The sequence below is a fragment of the Lissotriton vulgaris genome, chromosome 9, assembly GCF_964263255.1.
Source record: "Lissotriton vulgaris chromosome 9, aLisVul1.2, whole genome shotgun sequence".
Taxonomy (NCBI): Eukaryota; Metazoa; Chordata; class Amphibia; order Caudata; family Salamandridae; genus Lissotriton; species Lissotriton vulgaris.
This window is the reverse complement of record NC_141697.1, coordinates 1,018,520,934-1,018,537,777: the sequence shown is the minus strand read 5'-3', so window position 1 is coordinate 1,018,537,777 and position 16,844 is coordinate 1,018,520,934. Positions and strand designations below refer to the sequence as shown.

The 16,844-nt window shown below is 39.5% G+C and overlaps 1 protein-coding gene across 23 annotated transcripts in view; it reads left to right on the top strand.

The window, feature by feature from the left end:
• FOXP1 (forkhead box P1) overlaps positions 1-16,844 on the top strand; it is an 875,723-nt gene that overhangs the window by 722,822 nt on the left and 136,057 nt on the right. For 12 of the 23 annotated variants that reach the window (XM_086938894.1, XM_086938897.1, XM_086938892.1 and 9 more), the window contains 2 exons: positions 2,637-2,774; positions 6,244-6,333. In XM_086938894.1, coding sequence (XP_086795020.1) covers positions 2,637-2,774; positions 6,244-6,333 — 228 coding nt within the window. The remainder of the gene's footprint in view (positions 1-2,636; positions 2,775-6,243; positions 6,334-16,844) is intronic. The other 11 variants (XM_086938895.1, XM_086938901.1, XM_086938902.1 and 8 more) reach the window with 1 other exon arrangement.

Here is a 16,844-nt window from a genome sequence, read left to right as displayed (position 1 = left end):
CATAATTTGACCCTACCCTTCCAGTGGCCCTGTATATAGCCAATCAAGACACTGGAAGGAAACAGTGCTTGCCTATCACCAAATGAGACATTTCTGGTTAAGGTTAGCTTATTTTATTTTTTATTTTTTTGGGTGACTCCCAGTTTTTCAGGCCTTCAGCTATTTAAAACGGGAAATGGGCTTATCTCAATGGAAATGGAGCATGTCCAACATTTGTACGTGTTCAAAGTTTCTTATCATGTAAGAGACTTCCGCATCAAAAACTATGATATCAGGTATCTCTTTTGTGAGGCCTTAATTGTTAACACTTAAAACCTTACTAGAAAACCACATACATATTTAGTTCTAAAAGTTTTCATACTTTGCGTTTGTGGGTAAAGTTTTCTCTAGATCTTATTGGAATAGGAGCACTGAAGGTGCTCCTTTTTTTTTTTAAGTATCCCTGCGCTTTCAGAACAATCTTTAAAAAAAAAAGTGGAAATTTTGAGGTATTCTACCTTTTATTAATCCACAGCTAATTTCGTGTTCTTGCTATCTTTAATAATAGAGGTAGGCAGGTTCCCAAGCTGTATTTGTTTTGTCTTAAGGGTGTAATTGCATTTTAAAGTCCATCCTTCTGAGTGTTTCCATCCCTAATTTGAAATAGTTTGCTAGTTTCAAGGCTTGCTTGAAATTGGAAGTTCTTCATGACTGACAGATCAAGCACTCCGGGCTCGGATAGTGAACCCACTGTCCTTTTGCCAGAACTTATCATCTGCACTTTCTCTACTCATGTATAGCAAAACTGGCTGACTTTTATTTCTGTTGAGTACCTTCCAAGAATTGGGGAAACAAGCTTAATTGTGTCTTTATTGCATTTGTTTCTTCATTCAAATGGAGGTATATACACCTTTAGCCTCTGGTAGAAATGTCTTCTTTTGTGATTGTATTGTTTGACTTTTCTATTCTTGTTTCCTCCTCCTGCTTGGACTGTCATATTCTGACTTTTTAGAAAGTTCTTGAGTATACAATATTAACAATTTCTAGGATTACAGATCTTAGTTTCTGATGCCAAGTCAGTTGAATAGTTGCCATGTTATAGCATGATTGAGCATAGTTGTGTGCCTCCAGGTTTACGTACATGGGTGATGTCCTTTCTCAAACTTGCACCTATTCTATTTAATCGATCCAAGATGGAATATCACCTTTTTTGACATATTTTAGATTTAAACCCTTTATTTCAGCATGGTCAAATCCTTCATGCTACGCCGAAACGTATATCCAACAGTCCCAGAGTACACGCACTGCACAGGCAGGCGTCTGACCTTCAAGAAGCATTTTTAGTTCATCAAAATTAGTGATGCTGAGAAATCAGGACATCAGTGGATAATGACTGTGAAATTAGGAACGAGAGCCGGGCAACCAAATGACAGGACAAATCATGTGAAAAAGCCAAGATAAACTGCATATGAAGACATTATGCTTAATAAAATTACTACTGCGTTCCTGGGTTTTTGCTTACCACCGTCCAAAATCGTTTCTATTCTTTTATCTGCTGATTGGTGATTGTTTTGGAGTTTTGAAGGCAATGGTGTACAGGAGAAATGTGCTCAAATTTGACACCAGACATTGCAAATTGATGTTTTTGCGGTCTTGTGTTATCATATGTTCAGTGCTTGCCATACCATGCATTTTACATCAAAGACTTTAGCTCCTCATCTTGTCTTGTTTTTCCTTCCCACCTTTTTCTTGTCGATTTTCATGCGTTTTTGCAAGTGTTTTATAGAAATAGTTTCTTCCACTGGGTCGGTTGACAAAGTGGCTCTCCTGTAGACTGCAAATTAAACACAAGTGCAGTGATTATTTTGAATAGCTAAATTACATTCAGGAAAGCTCGCCCGATCCACAGCATTGTCATTAGGTAGTCGCGTGAATACAATTTGTGTAACCTTGGCCAAGACAGGCTGTCATTTTAATGTCAGTGTTTTATCTGAACAAGACATCATCCTTTCAGATACCGCGTGCAGGTTCCTTACAAAGATGCCCGCGCAGAAATGTGTTAACAGTTGCAAATATGAAATGCTATCAAGTTCATCACGGTAGCTGTTTGTCACCGAAATGTCATCGAAGGCGCCTTTTAATGGTATCTCCCGTATTATGAAAGCGAGGAAGGTATCTCTGTTCCCGGTGACTATAGAATGATAAAATATGCTGTAACTGGGGTTCTCTGTTAGTATTGTCATGGGGAACAAGTGTTGTGTTTTTTTTTTTTTTTTTTTTAGTTACCTGCCTTTAATGCTTTTAAATAATTTGTCACTGAGACCGGTTGACTGGTGAGCGAACTGTACATTTTCATTTTTTTAAATGTATTCTCTTTCTGAGTTAAAATAGATTTAGTGAAATTTGCACTTTTATTCTTGAGCTTTGCAGTTTGGATGTGTTTCTTCATGGAGTGTCGTAAAATGAAATGCCTAAAATGTTAATACTTGAAGTGTGCCTACATGTCTACGGTTAGTTTGGTAGATGGGACCCTTCTCCTTGCAAAAACCGACTAAAATAGATCTTTTAAAGATGAATTCATATAATTTAATCTGGAAGTTAAAAAAGTATTTTGTTTGAGGATTGACGCTTGCTTTGTGTCTGTGTTGATGCTCCAGGTTCCTGTGTCAGTGGCTATGATGACACCTCAAGTGATCACTCCCCAGCAGATGCAACAGATTCTCCAGCAGCAAGTGCTTAATCCTCAGCAGCTCCAGGTCTTGCTTCAGCAGCAACAGGCACTCATGCTTCAACAGGTAATGTCCTTCTTTCTACCAGTTTACAGCTTAGTCGGCACTTCTGCTAATTGGTTGCAGGAATGAGATATAGGTTACAATCGAGGATGCGCCGTGTTTGTCTTGGATCACCAGCTGCACAGATTGGTGTTGGAAAAGACTTTTGAGAGCCTCACGCTTTTGTCGAAGAGCTACCACATTCCTTCAGGCTGCATCAATAGTATTACTATCTTTAGAGCAATTAAGGTTTATGTGTTTTGATGGCATTTATGCATGCCAATCATATTGACATGGCCCCTTTTGTGGTGCTGTATCCTAGTCTGAGTTGTAGGTGTGAAGGCTCTGTTGAAAGTTGTAGAATTACAGGTTCGGGCCAGTAAGCTGTGGGGCGTGGCACAAAACACCTTACCATTAATACACCGCATGAAAGCTGAAATGTAGAAGGGACATTGGAATCTGTGCATGGTCAAGAAAAAGATGTATATATTAATAGAGTGTAGTGCGAAGTGTCTAAGAGCATGATGAATGTATCAATCGGGTGATTGGGCAAAACACATAATTAAATAACCGATGGAACAGACTCCATGAAAATTCCTTTGGTGAAAAGGATGAGTCCCACCAAGTGGAACTGACGTGATAATGGGGATGGGGATGACATGGTGGGCCATTTCTTCCCCATGCATGCACAAAAAGAGACCCCCTCCCCAACTCATCTTTCTAAATAGTCTTGGTGTGTTAACATTACTATTTGCGACAGTCACAGGATTCTTCCCACAGTTTCATTCATTTAAATCAACCTGTGCATCATCGACACACCTATGGTTTATTTGAGTATTTATACAATGTCCCCACTCAGTCCTTGCTGTGGGGGTACATGATTACTATTCTTGCATATAGTCTACTACCCTAACAGTACAGAGCCTTTCCTACTCTCATCAGACAGTAGCAAAAAAGATGAACACATGTGTTGATTTGGTTTTTAATGATACAGCTTCTGCACAGAGATGTTTCCTTTTACTTCTGTTGTATATTACCAGTGTCTATTCATGTAGAAATTGCATAAAGAAATGCGATTCCTACATAATCCTTATTTGCGATTAGCAAATTGCTAATCGCAAATAAGGAATAACTCGCCATTCATTCCTATGGGCCAAAAGGCCCATAGGAATGAATGGGGAGTATTCCTTATTTGCGACTAGCAATTAGCTAATCGCAAATAAGATAGCGATTTGAAGGGTGCCAGGGGTGTCCAAAGGACACCCTGTAGCACCCCTCAAATGAAATATTACACAGGTGTTGCACACACACATGTCCAAATGACATGTGTGTGTGTAACATGCAACTCAGAAAAATGCATTTAAAAGCATTTTTCTGAGTTTTCGCAATTTACCACGAGGTCTGACCTCGCGGTAAATTGCGGCCAGAAATTGCGAATTCGCAAAACAAAATTGGATGATGAATTGCATTTAAGGAATCTCAAATAGAGATTCCTTAAATGTAATTCCTCGCAAAATTGCGAGATCGCAATTAGCGATTTTTGCATTTGGGATGATGAATCCCAAATGCAAAAATCGCACTCGCAAAGGGCCAGATTCTCAGAATCTGGCCCTTTGCGAGCCGATTTCGGCTTCATGAATAAGGCTGTATGTTACAACACCGGACACAGTATTAAGAGAATACTGGACTCACTATTGTTTTGAATGTACTTCATGACTGACCGGACTTTTGTACAACTCTTTCGGGTGGTACTACTGCTTTAAGTCACCCACGTTGATGTGATCTAGCCACCTTTATAGTTTTACCTTTACCATCCCTTCACATTGTGTTTCCCGTTCAGTTGAATGATGTGATGCAGTGGTACCTTTAAAGTTCATTGCATGGTTTTTGGATTACTGTAGTGTCCTATAAGTTTCCTGGGTGAAGGGGATGGTAATTGTTATGACTGAGGAGTTATTTTTTATACACAGCTTTGGGACCTCCTCGTGGCCATTTACTAGGTCTAGGGGCATTGCTTAACAGGTTGTGGCTGCATAAAGGGAAAACGAGTGCATCTGTTTGAACTTTTAACCAAAATAGATTTACAATGAATTGATAATCTTTGAGAACTTTGTTGATTTGAATATGGGTAAAGATTAATTTAAGGAATATGAACACTTGCAGTTCTGAACAAAACAGTGACTGAAGCATGGGGAAAGATTAATGTTAGTTTGGTTTCTTTTCTTTTTTAGAAATGCTTGTTGGATATGCTTTTGTCCTCAGAGGAACCGGAGTTTACATTAATGCGTCTGCCATTAATGTTGCCACCTGTTCCCTGACCCTTTGGCAGGTTTAAATGAAGGTTTCTACCCCAGACGTTTTGCTTTGAAAGAAACGAAAAAAGGGCCCCTTTTGTATCGACGTTTCCTCTCTGTCCTACTGTAGTTGATAGATATCAAATACATTTTGTACAAGATTCTTGATTGTTTTTTTCGTGTCGGACATTCTGAAAATGTGCTGTGTATGACTAGAACAAATGGCCTGGTTTGGAAAGGTTTTTCATGTTTTTACACCATTCACAAGTTATCTTTGTAGATTTGTTGTCTCCTTGTAGTTTTTCTGTTTTTATAATACCTGTACACTACTGTGTACCAGTGCTTGAAATGGAACAATAGAAGTGCTTGTACCCTGTACCAGCGTCTAAGAAGTGCTGGAACTCTCCAATTAAAATCAGTGCTGAGAAGTGAAGATGCTCTCCCTCTCAAAATAAAGTGCAGGTGCGCTGTACCTGACAGTCCCGGTCCATTTACAGCACTATTGTGTACAGTTAATCAGCAATGAAAACTCTAAGTTTACAAACGTGTTGTCAGCATTCTCAAGCACTCAAAATGAAATCCACACTTCAGACACTGAACAGGTTTAAGATACATTTTAAAACTATAAAATACATTTTTACCCCAAATCTCGAATTCAAGTGAAACTTGGTAAAGGCTGGTCAGCAGGGGGTGTTATCCAACATGTCCCCCGTATAGGTGGTGGTTGGCGTTCCCTTGCAGCCTCTTCAAGCAAGTGTGCATCTAAGCTGAGCACATTAACTTGCACCTTCATACCAGAACAGACATGTGTACAGTACTTGTAGTTATCATACACTCCCTTTACCCTAACCCAATCCTCTCTGGCGGACTTCATTGCTTCACAACCGAAATTTGCCAAGCTCCCTTCACAAGGGCATTTCCTCTTTGTTCTTAAAGTCAAAGGTCACACCTTCCCTTATTTTAATTAGTTTGTGTGGAAAATGCTATATTTGTATTTAGTTCATTTTGCAGATTACTTTTCAAATGATTGTTAAGAAAAATCATTGTGTGCTGAATTTAATGGCTAACGGTCAGACTACTACTGATTATTGGTATGTGTTTTCTTATCTGACCTATCTTACCTTATCTACTACACCTAAAGTGGTATATTATTGTCTTCTCCATTGCTTCTCTCACCCATTTTTCCTGTTTATATGCAGCAGCAGCTTCAAGAGTTTTACAAGAAACAACAGGAACAATTGCAGATTCAACTTCTACAGCAACAACATGTCGGAAAACAGACAAAAGAGGTAGAGACCATATATTTGTCTGTGAAACCACCCACCCCCTTGGATTAGCTAGTGCTTTATAAAAATGTGATAGTTTCTTTTTTTGTTTGTCTACATGGCCTCAATAGCCCTGGAAAACACGTAAATCTATAGCATCTTATTACATTCTCTAGCAAATATGCTTTCATTATTAAAATTCAATTTTTCTCTTGCTCATTGCTTGTCCTATCAACATTTTTAAAAGATAGCTCAAAAAATATATATCTTTTTTTTACATCACGTAAATCATAGTTTTTTTTTACCTTGTGAGCATGAGCCTTCAACAACTGCCAGGGACCCAAAAATTCTTTACAAAATATATAACAGACACAACAGAGTCAATTGCCTGGTGCAAAGGGACAACACCTCTTCAGAGCTTTTTGCGGGGTTACTGTGATACATGTACTTGTCTTTTCCTCATCTTCTATACTCAAAGTCCGGATTCACAATTCTGAATGTTTCTGAGATTGGGAGTGTTGTTTGCTAAAATTTGCCACATAGACTATTTAAATATACTTTTGTGATCTTTTTCATTGCTGCAAACCCACCTTAAGATCTACTTTAAAGTAGTCCCCGTTGCTAGGGTTTTCAGTTACTCCTTCTTGGTATTATAACTTCACACAAAGCTGCTATTTTGCTCAGCAACATTCCTTCAAATAGTGCATTCAAATAACATCCCTTCTTTCCATTTTGTTCTTCTTCCAAATAACTGTTAAATGTGTACCTCCGAGTGAGTTTTCAGAAGCTGAGGGTCTCCAATGCAGTGTGGTAATGCAGTCCTCAGGCTGCCTCAAAAGATTGTGCAGTGGAGAGGAGAGGGATGTAAAGCGGCTTGTATCATACCAGGGGGTAGAGTTTTACTGCTGTGTGTGTGGTAGACATTCTTGCTCTGCCTGTCTGGTCGGCTTGGCCAGAAAGGGGGAGCAGGGGGTGCTATGGGGCAGGAGTGGCAATGAGGGGGCAAGAGAGCCTTGGAGCAAGGCGTGGGAGATTATCACAGGAAGAGCACCACGTGATGGGGAGGATCGCTGTTTAACATGAATGGAATTAGAAAAGCAGAAAGTACTGATATAGTATGCATGATAAGTCTTGTGAGCATGGGATGCTAACAAAAAATCAGAGAAACAACTGTCCAAAATTCAGTAAGTGATATGCTTAAAAATACGCCACTATTCTGGTTTTTACCATCTTCCCCCACTACTATGCTAAATCGTACATAAAGGGAGATTAAAAGTGTGTAGAATATAAATCGAAAAGAGCTAACTATAATTAAAATGGAAATGGGGCAGAGAGGTAAGGCATGCAGTTGGGCGATATCTCTGCACAAAATGCGACCCGCTTTGTTTTGCTGCCTGTTTTTCTAATTCTGGAGGGCTTGCTCATCAGTGGCAGTTCAACACGCGTTAATGACTCCGGGATGCAGGCATCACTCAGGACAAAGAAATGATTATTGTGCGGTCAAAAGAAGTTCAAAGACGAGAAGGGAATTTCAGTTTTTTTCCCTTAGAGATCCACGTTCAAGAGCATATAAATTAAGCCAAATGTTAAAAACCACAGTCTGAAAGCTGACTTCAAAGTCGCAACTCCCTAATTAATGAACTGCAAGCTTCAGTTTGGACAAGTGGTGGTTTGATGCGCCCATAAATCAACCTGACAGGTCCTTCTTCACAGCCTCAGACAGTGCTTGTCATTGACTCACATCAGATGTAAACAAAGCGGGAGGAAAAGGCGGGCTCTGAAGGAGGGCAATTGATCAACCGCATTGGTGAGCACCAACTTTTGAAGCACATTATGTATGATCACAGGAAATGGCGATAGCCTCGAGAGGCTTCCTCCTTCTGCTCTCTCTTTTTCAAATCTGATTTCTAACAGCCTTCAAACGGGAGAATAAGAATTATGGAGCGCCTCCCCTGTGGCTGGCAGCCAATAACCCCCTGTTGTTATTTTGTGCTTCCTTCCTTTCAAAGGCGTCAAAATTTAGTTTTTTTAAAGGTCTTTAACTCTATATTTGAAGGCACACAACAAAGGGCTGCCACTGTCATTCTAACCCGCTACCGGGGAGTGTAGTTTTTTCTCCCTCTTATGTGCCTCTTCCCATTAATCTCTCATCTGGTTATAGTTGTGACATGGTTTGGAGTGACAAAGAATTACTAGGAAGAGAAAAGTTTCATAGTGGAGCCAGAGATAAAGGTTTGCTCTTCTAAATTGAGGTCCTCAGGCAAGTGGAAGTTTCAAAAGTTGATGGTACTTTTAGTACTGAGAGGTTGTTGACTCTTTATCAGTATTTTTTCTAGAATTCAGAAAATATGATTCCTCTTTCGTCTAACATGCTGTAAATAGCCTTGACACCAATGCACCAAACTTGGGATGGTATTGTGGTGCGCACCGTTGCACGATTTAATCATGTATCCATCTTTACTTGCGAGGAAATAACACATTTGTGAATGTAATAATTAATTTCCTGCACTAAGGGTGTGTTGACTAATGTTTAGCACAATAATTCGGTAAGTGAATCTTCACCTCTCTAAGAGAGTGAGTCATTGTGTTAATGCAATAAATGCACATCAGTCATGGCCTCCCCAGGGCACTTTGTGTACTTTTTAAAAAAGTTGAACAGCTTCTACTTTATGGAAAGAAATAGCGTTTAGTCCTGTCTGTACGGTAATTTTTTTAGTGTAGTCTATTCATCTTCCACATAGTGTTTTGAAAAAGGGTTTAGCTCAGCTTCTTGGATCAAGTGTAGTGGCCTTTGTTAATGGAGTGCTGTGCATGGATGGGGTTAGTCCTACACTAGTCTCTGATATATCACAGAACAGACTGCAAGTGTGGATGTGAGTTTCTCTGGAAATCTTCTTGTGAAGAAAATGCGACATGATTGTTTCAGGCAGTCTCTTGACACGGAACAAGCACAACTTGCTGGAAGGCCAGAACCTCAAAAAAGTGATCTGTGTTGAGGGTGGTGAATTAAACTCTTGTGCAGATTAATTGCAATGCAAAATCAATTATAGACGTCGTTGCCAAGGACCTGCTAAACATTGGGCCAGTGTTCTAATGTTGGTATGCTTTTTCCTTGAAGCTTTGTTTATGTTGGGAACCTACTACTGATTGAGACTGTAGCAATGGCAGTGCAGTGGTTATGCAACAGTACCTAACCATTAGTTTGAGGGCTGTGACCTGGAAGAACACAAACGTAGATTTTCATGGACCCACCATGTAGATTTTGCAGATTCGTTTTTCAAAATGCTTTTTTGGGTGTCATTCCTCTGCTCTGTAAATCTTGAGTGCAGGTGGGATACATATTTTATCTGTGACGGAGAATGAACTGAATTCAAAACATCTTGGGATGTTAGATTATGGATTTGAGGAAATTATGTCAGTCTGTTGATACATTTGTGATTCGGTTTCTGATTTTTTTTAAAAATATTTATTTTTGTATTTTTTATGGATAATCGCTTTTGTTGGTTGAGTGGAAGGGAAGAATCTTGTTGAAGGTTGAATTATCACTTTACTGCAGTTCTTAGAAGCTGTTTACCCATTTTAGGGTCCTTCCACTCTAAATTAGTTTTCATCACTGAAACTTTAGAAGTCGTTAATCTTGAAGTTTATCTCCGGAAGGAGGTCATAAATTTAATCTGGGTCAGTGAAGTGTGGTGGGGATATCTGCCTCCTCAGAGTCCCTGGTGCTCTGATGTGTTGGTGCTCTGATGTGTAGAAAGAAATCTGATTTGTCCTTTGCTCCTTTTGTGCTCTTCGTGAGCCTTGGCAGAACCCTAGAGTGCGCCCCAATAACACAGGTAGACCACGCTCCTGTATCCAGGAAGAGGGACCCCACAAATAGATTGTGCCTTATGCATAGCTGCATTAATCAAGCAGTGCAAATATACAAGGACCACCTGAGCAATACACTGACCATGCCGTCTCAAAAGGCCAAATTCTTGCCCATTCTGTGGCACAAAGTGAACAGCATTGGATGTATCCACAGTGAGGCCACTTCCATTACACGAAATTCAGAAAGCATGGCAAGCACAGAATCGCTTTCCTCTTAAGGTCTGCATCATGATGGGGGTCTCTGGTCTGTAAAGTGGCTCCAGTCAGTCTCTCTACCCGACCCAGCGGTTTCCTCACCGAACTCCTGGTTGTGAAAACTTATTTTGCTGTCTGTGGGTTCTTGTTTATGTCAGCTTCCAAGTACTGAGCTTCTGAGATGCATGATTTTATGCATAAATATTCTAATATGGTGTTGAATGGCGAATTGATGGTTGATGAGTTGATGGTGTGATTGCCAGTTTGCTGGGATCTTGTTTGAGGGTGTTAATGGAGGAAGGTTTTGTAGTTACAACTTTTGGTTTACTTGTTTTGGTAAAAAGCACAGTTGATGGACAGAATGTAATCTGAGGTGGTGGTGTGTGCAGAATGTTAGAATAGGTATATCGGTCATTACGCTTTATTTCGACAGCACGTGTCATAAAAGCTGGAAAAACATCTATGGTAAAATGCAACTCAGAATAAAAGAAATGAGCAGTTCATACAGCACATGTAATAGGCATGCAGGATCTTCTTTTTGCGGAACTATGGTTTCTACAACATGCTGCCTATAAAATAAGAACATTTCGAACCAGCATGTAAAGTCTAATAAGGTACTCAATACATCTGCCGGCACCTACTAAAATTTAAAACCAGGCATATTATGGGCCGGTGAAAGAATACCATGCTTTGTCAACATAAGATGGTAAAAAGTAATGTGTCATAATAACTCATTCTTCCAGTAGGATTTGGAATTCATTTGATTTAAAATTATGCCAATAGAAAACTATAAAATAATCTGGCAAAAAAGTAGTAAAAGCAGCAGTAGGCATGTCAAAATGGCCTTTGCAATCTAGTGACATTGGGGAGACAGTGGGTGAATCCAATGGCCAGGGTTGTTGCCTTTAGTGTGAGTTTGTTCAGTGTAATGTGTTGTCTGATATTTATTTTATTTAGGAATGTTAGCTGGGTGTCTATAGTTTCAATTGCCATTTCGTTTCCCAAAATGATGAAGTTTCCTGGAAACATGTTTAAGGCTGAATAGAGATATGATGAGGTTAATGAGAAAGTGCTTTGTGGAGCCACACTGCCGGTATCCACTTTGAAAGTGGTTATTTGGGAGGCGCGGATTAGGGTAGATGACATACGAGGTGTCCAGTGGAATGGAGAGTTCTGATTTTGTAGGGTGCTTAAGGCCCAAAAGATTTGTGGACAGCCCGGCCTCCTGCAGTATTGCTTATAGAATTACCATTGTATGTGCTATGCAACCCGCACAAATGAAAATTGTCTAGGAAGAGACTTCATGGATGTTAGGGCGAGTGATTATTCTTGAATAACTCCTGTAGGATTAGACACAAATTACTATCTGAAACCATTTTCCTACCTTTTAATCTAGATATTTTGCCATTATTCGTCTATTTGTGTTTTGGTTGTGGGTTTTTGGGAAATCTAGCTTTATATGGCTTTTTACCTATCCAAACATATGACATAGCTCTTTACTGAAAACATTTCCCAAAGCAGTAATGCACCCCAAGAAATCCCTACAGTGTTAGTTATTGCAACGCAAAACCTTGTGAGGTGCTAGCAGAGCAAATTGGGGCCATATTTTCTTTGGCAGAGTAGTATATACTTAAACCACAATGATAGAGAAATTGAGTTGTAGGCGACCGACAGGAAAACCTTTGGCATGTGTTCAATACCATGATTGCGGTCCCAAAATGTCAAAACATCCAGCTGGGCAGGGCTTTAAGTGGCCCGGGTCCTGTCGTCAAAACATCCAGCTGGGCAGGGCTTTAAGTGGCCCGGGTCCTGTCGATGCTCAGCAGTGGCAGTTATAAAAAGCAGGTGCTTAGACAGATCTCTATCGAACTCTCCATTTTTGCCCTCAGAGTGAAAAAAATCTTAACTTAGCAGCAGTACCACCCTTCAATGCCTTTGATGTAACTTCAGATAGACTCGGTATAGTTCTTTCACAGTATCATCATTTCAGAACAGAAGCATTTTTCAATATTATATACAACAAAGCCATAGTTGTTGCTTATTTATCTTATGCAACGGACAACCATTGACAAAGCCAATAGTCCTGGCTTGCTGTAGGTGTAATATTACTTGTTGGATTATATATCTGGGTGCAGTGACAGAAGCAGGAAAATACCAGTCGAGCGGCACACTATGCAAAGCACAGATTTTTAGCTTGCATGTTTTTAAGTCACACCCTTAATTACATCGGCCACGCCCCTTTGAGAGACCTCCAACCCCCCCCCCCCCCCCCCCCCCGTTTTTTTCATCCCACTTAAGGCTCTGAAGCTGGGAAGTGACAAAAAATAAATGAGCCAAGATATATTGATGTGCTGAATAAGGATACTTCTAAGCGAAACACGCTGAAAGATGAAGGTGTGCTAAAAAAGGCAATTGGTGCAGTAACATTCAAAACTCTGCGTTCATTGGTGGCAGGGTTGACTGGCTGTTGTGTGCTGTTGCAGAGACGAGATACAATATAGTCATTTTGGGGGGACTTAGCCTATTACATGGTTTATTCTGATGGAATGGAATGGGGTGGGTAGTACCAATGTGTATATTCATTTGAAACGATGCATCTTTGACATAATAATTAAATTATTGGAAGTGCTTATTACACTGCAAGGGTGCATTAGTGACCTAAATCAATCTTTTCGTGTCTGCTTCCTAAGACGAAACATAGCAAAGTGATATTTTAAGCAGATAGTACATGACTAAACTTTAGAAGCAAGAGGAACAAAACAGCAGTTCATTGTAATATTTTATTAGAAAAATTATTGGGATCAAGCAAAAGATCGTTCCATAGATGAATGAGCAGTGGAGGCAAGTTGAGTACGCCCCAGATCATTGAAAAAATTAAAGTTCCTGATGAGAGCACAGATATTAACCCTGCTCGATGCGGGGAAAGGCAGCTAAAGCTGGGTAGTCTCCTTAAAGTCTTTAAGTGCTTCCATCCTGACATTAGCAGTGCCGAAATGAATGGAGCTAACTATACATTAAATAATAGTAAATATCTCGAAATGGATAGGGTACAAAATACATGGCCGCATTCTTTCACAAGTGAAAGCCATGATGGATCTTATATGAGTTCTCTCAGGTGTGTGTGTTGGGAGATCTACTTAGAAGTCTGCAAAGACACACCCCTGTCCCACCTAAAGAACCCTTATAAAAAGCTTGAGATGCCCTGTGAAGGGAGGCCCGTCAAACATAGGGAGGCGACCAGCAGAAGCATTAATTGGCAAAACCAACAGATCTGGCCATGGCAAGATTGGTGTTTTATTTACTTTGCAAGAATATACAATGGACATTAAAAGGTCAGAAATAATATATAAAAGTATGCTGCTCGTAAAGGTGGCTTTCACACTCCTACACAAAAAAGTTTAAAAAATGACTCGCTGCAAAAATAAATTTGAACAAAAACGATAGCACGAAAGTAGAAATGAAATCAGAGATTTGAGTACCCTATCCAGCAATCAAGTAGATTTGATTTTAGGCAGATTGTGCAAACAATATGCCACCATTCTCAGTGTAGCGGGCCAATGGCTGAAGTGGGCTAACACATTGACATGTGTTGTATTCTGTAGTGGCCAGAAATAAAATCTGAAAGACTCTTAAACAGACCAGTCTATGGAGACAGCTGATCAAAAACATATATATTTGTGTTTTAATTATGAGGCTGACAAGACAGCTATTGTATTTAGCCTAAACCTATAAAAGACGTCGTTTTAACCACTTTGTAAATCTCTGTTGTGCTTCAATTTGAGTATTGTGTTCAGTTTTGTGTGCCCTTATGAAGAAGGAAGGCACCCAAAATGTGATATGCACACATCAGTATCCAGCTGAAGAGAGGTTCAGTGGCATAGCAGGTGTACATTGGGTGTGACAAAGAAGAGGGATTATGGTATTCATTCTCAGAACTATAGATGATAAATTGATACAAAGGTCGAGGGGCTTATGGGCAGGGATAAAATATGTTTATCTGTTATGCAATCTTTATTTCGGCTTTACGCCACAAAAGACAGAAAGCAAATTAAAACATAAAAAATGCAAAACATGAATTTAAAATCCACAAATAAAATAATAATTATCATTCTTCTCCCTATTCATTAAAACATTAAAAACGTTAAAAATGTGTATCAAAACGTGTGCTGAATTTATCTAATGCATTTTCGGTGTACATCCTATTGAAAGATATGTAATTCTGCATTTAGGAAGGACTGATAGGAGCACATCTGATGTACTTTCCCAAAATGCCAAGTTCGAAGCTGAAGCCCATTTAAGGATCTGTTTTAAGACCAGGTGGATACATAGGCTGGAAAAGTCTGCCTTCAAATTACATTCTTCTGACACTCACTGCATGGCAGCAGTTCCAGCATTACACTACTGTTTCTCCTTGGGCTCCGGGGTCTGTTTCCATCCTCTTGAAGGTTCCGTTTTAGAGGTATTTCTTTTTGAAGCTGGTCTATCTTAATACCCACATACATACATCACAAAATTCAATCCAGTTTAGGTGAATGAAGTTGGTTTCTCCCATGAAATTTTCCAATGTTGTTTTAATATATAATACAGACAAGCCACTAAGTGCGTATTGTTTCATTTTAGTATGCTCTTCACAAATTATCAGGTTATCATTTCACCACAGCTTAAAAGATTAAGTTCAGAGGAAGATCAAATGGTTAATACAGGTTAGGGGCTAAGTGTACCAGTGTTTGTCCCCCCGCCCCGAATTATGAGTTGTTTTTGGTCCTGTTACTATTCAAATAAGTAACATGCCTGTACACCCAGTTAAGTAGCCTATAGTATTTGGGGCCACGACAGTCTAGGTGTCAATAATTTACATATTTCTTCCCTGTAGCTCATTTATGAATATGCTGATATGATCCGTTTCATACTCTAATCTATTGGCAAACCTATCAGATGACATTATTGAAATTCTCCATAGTTTCAGTACCGATACTAGGACATTACCATTCATTTATTGGTATATCATTGTTCTACATCATTAAGAATTGCAATGTGTTCATTTAATGATGAATAAGTATAAATGTGGGAACGGTCCTCTCACCAGATAATTTTGAAAGTTGGCTCATACTTGAATCTGGCACATTACTACCATGGTTTCTGACGGATAATTCGTTCTGTGTCCCTTACAAGAGAGACTGTATGCACACCAAGTCGGATTCAAGAGGGGTCGTGCCCTTATTTATGCTTCTGGCCGTATATGCTTCTTAGCTAAGTTTTGAGGCTGCAGACCGACATTGTGGCACCGCCATCTTTGCGTGCCATTTTTCTATGGAAGATTTTTTAGTGAGTCGTGCCGTCTTGATTGATACCATGTACTGCTTTATTACGTGGTTCTGATGCATTGTAGTTCTGGTGACTGGAACAGAGCTCTGTATTTCTAGCTGGTTATTACGAGAGCAGTATCTTCCTATGACTTTGGTGGTTACAACTTTTATTCTTAGCAGAAGCACTGGACGAATTTGATCTTTTTTAGTTGTTTTGTTTAAATAAATCCCTTTACACACATTTCGTAACTGTTTGCAAAGTTGTTTCCCTCGTTTAATTTCAATCACTTCCAATACCTGGTTAATGACTTGGTGAAACATTTAGAACACTTTTTCTCCTATTGACCTGAATGTTTCCATTAGTTTTCTTTCAGGGCTGCTACTGTAATTGTTCTCGACACTTGCCCTCATCAATATCTCCAAAATAATTCTTGAGGATATGGAAATCTTAATCAGATTTGTTTTAATTGAATGCGTTTTATTGCCTGATTCTGCAAAAAAAGCACAAACTAAAACATTTTATTTGTCTGATTCTAGGCTGCTTAGCCCTATCATGTTTATCCCTGTTTCATGGGCTTGGGGTACCTCACGTGTTTCTCGTGCACTGTACCCTTCAGGATTGCACCTACACCCACACAATCGGATGTAGCATCCTTCGCCAATGTGTTCTTTTGACATTGGATAAATTGGTGTTTTATAAGCACGGACATCGTATTCCGGTTTCTGTGGTCACCAGTTAAATCATAGTTCTATATTCTATCAAACAATTTGTAGATTGGGTTCCTGAACGATTTAGTTCACATTTGGGAAAGTGTGTTTTGAGTTACCCTGAAGAAACCCCTTGTTGTTTTGTATATTTAGCTGCCATGTTCCTAGCGCTATGGGTCAGGCTTTTTTGCTCATTTGTAAGAGTTACCATAATTTTCTCCCTACATATCATTTTCACTGGAACATTCTCCATCAGGTGAATTACCATTTTGATGGCACTAGTAGGGAGATGGGAGTTGCTTTGGCAGAGATTTATCTTGTCAAGATCAACGTTACTACAGCTTTCTGAAAGATTTCACTTTACCATCTTCTCCCTCAATTACTTTATCTTGTGGATGTAGATGCCATATTTTATCACAGACTGATATCAGCTCCAGTGTGTTATTGACCTTCTGC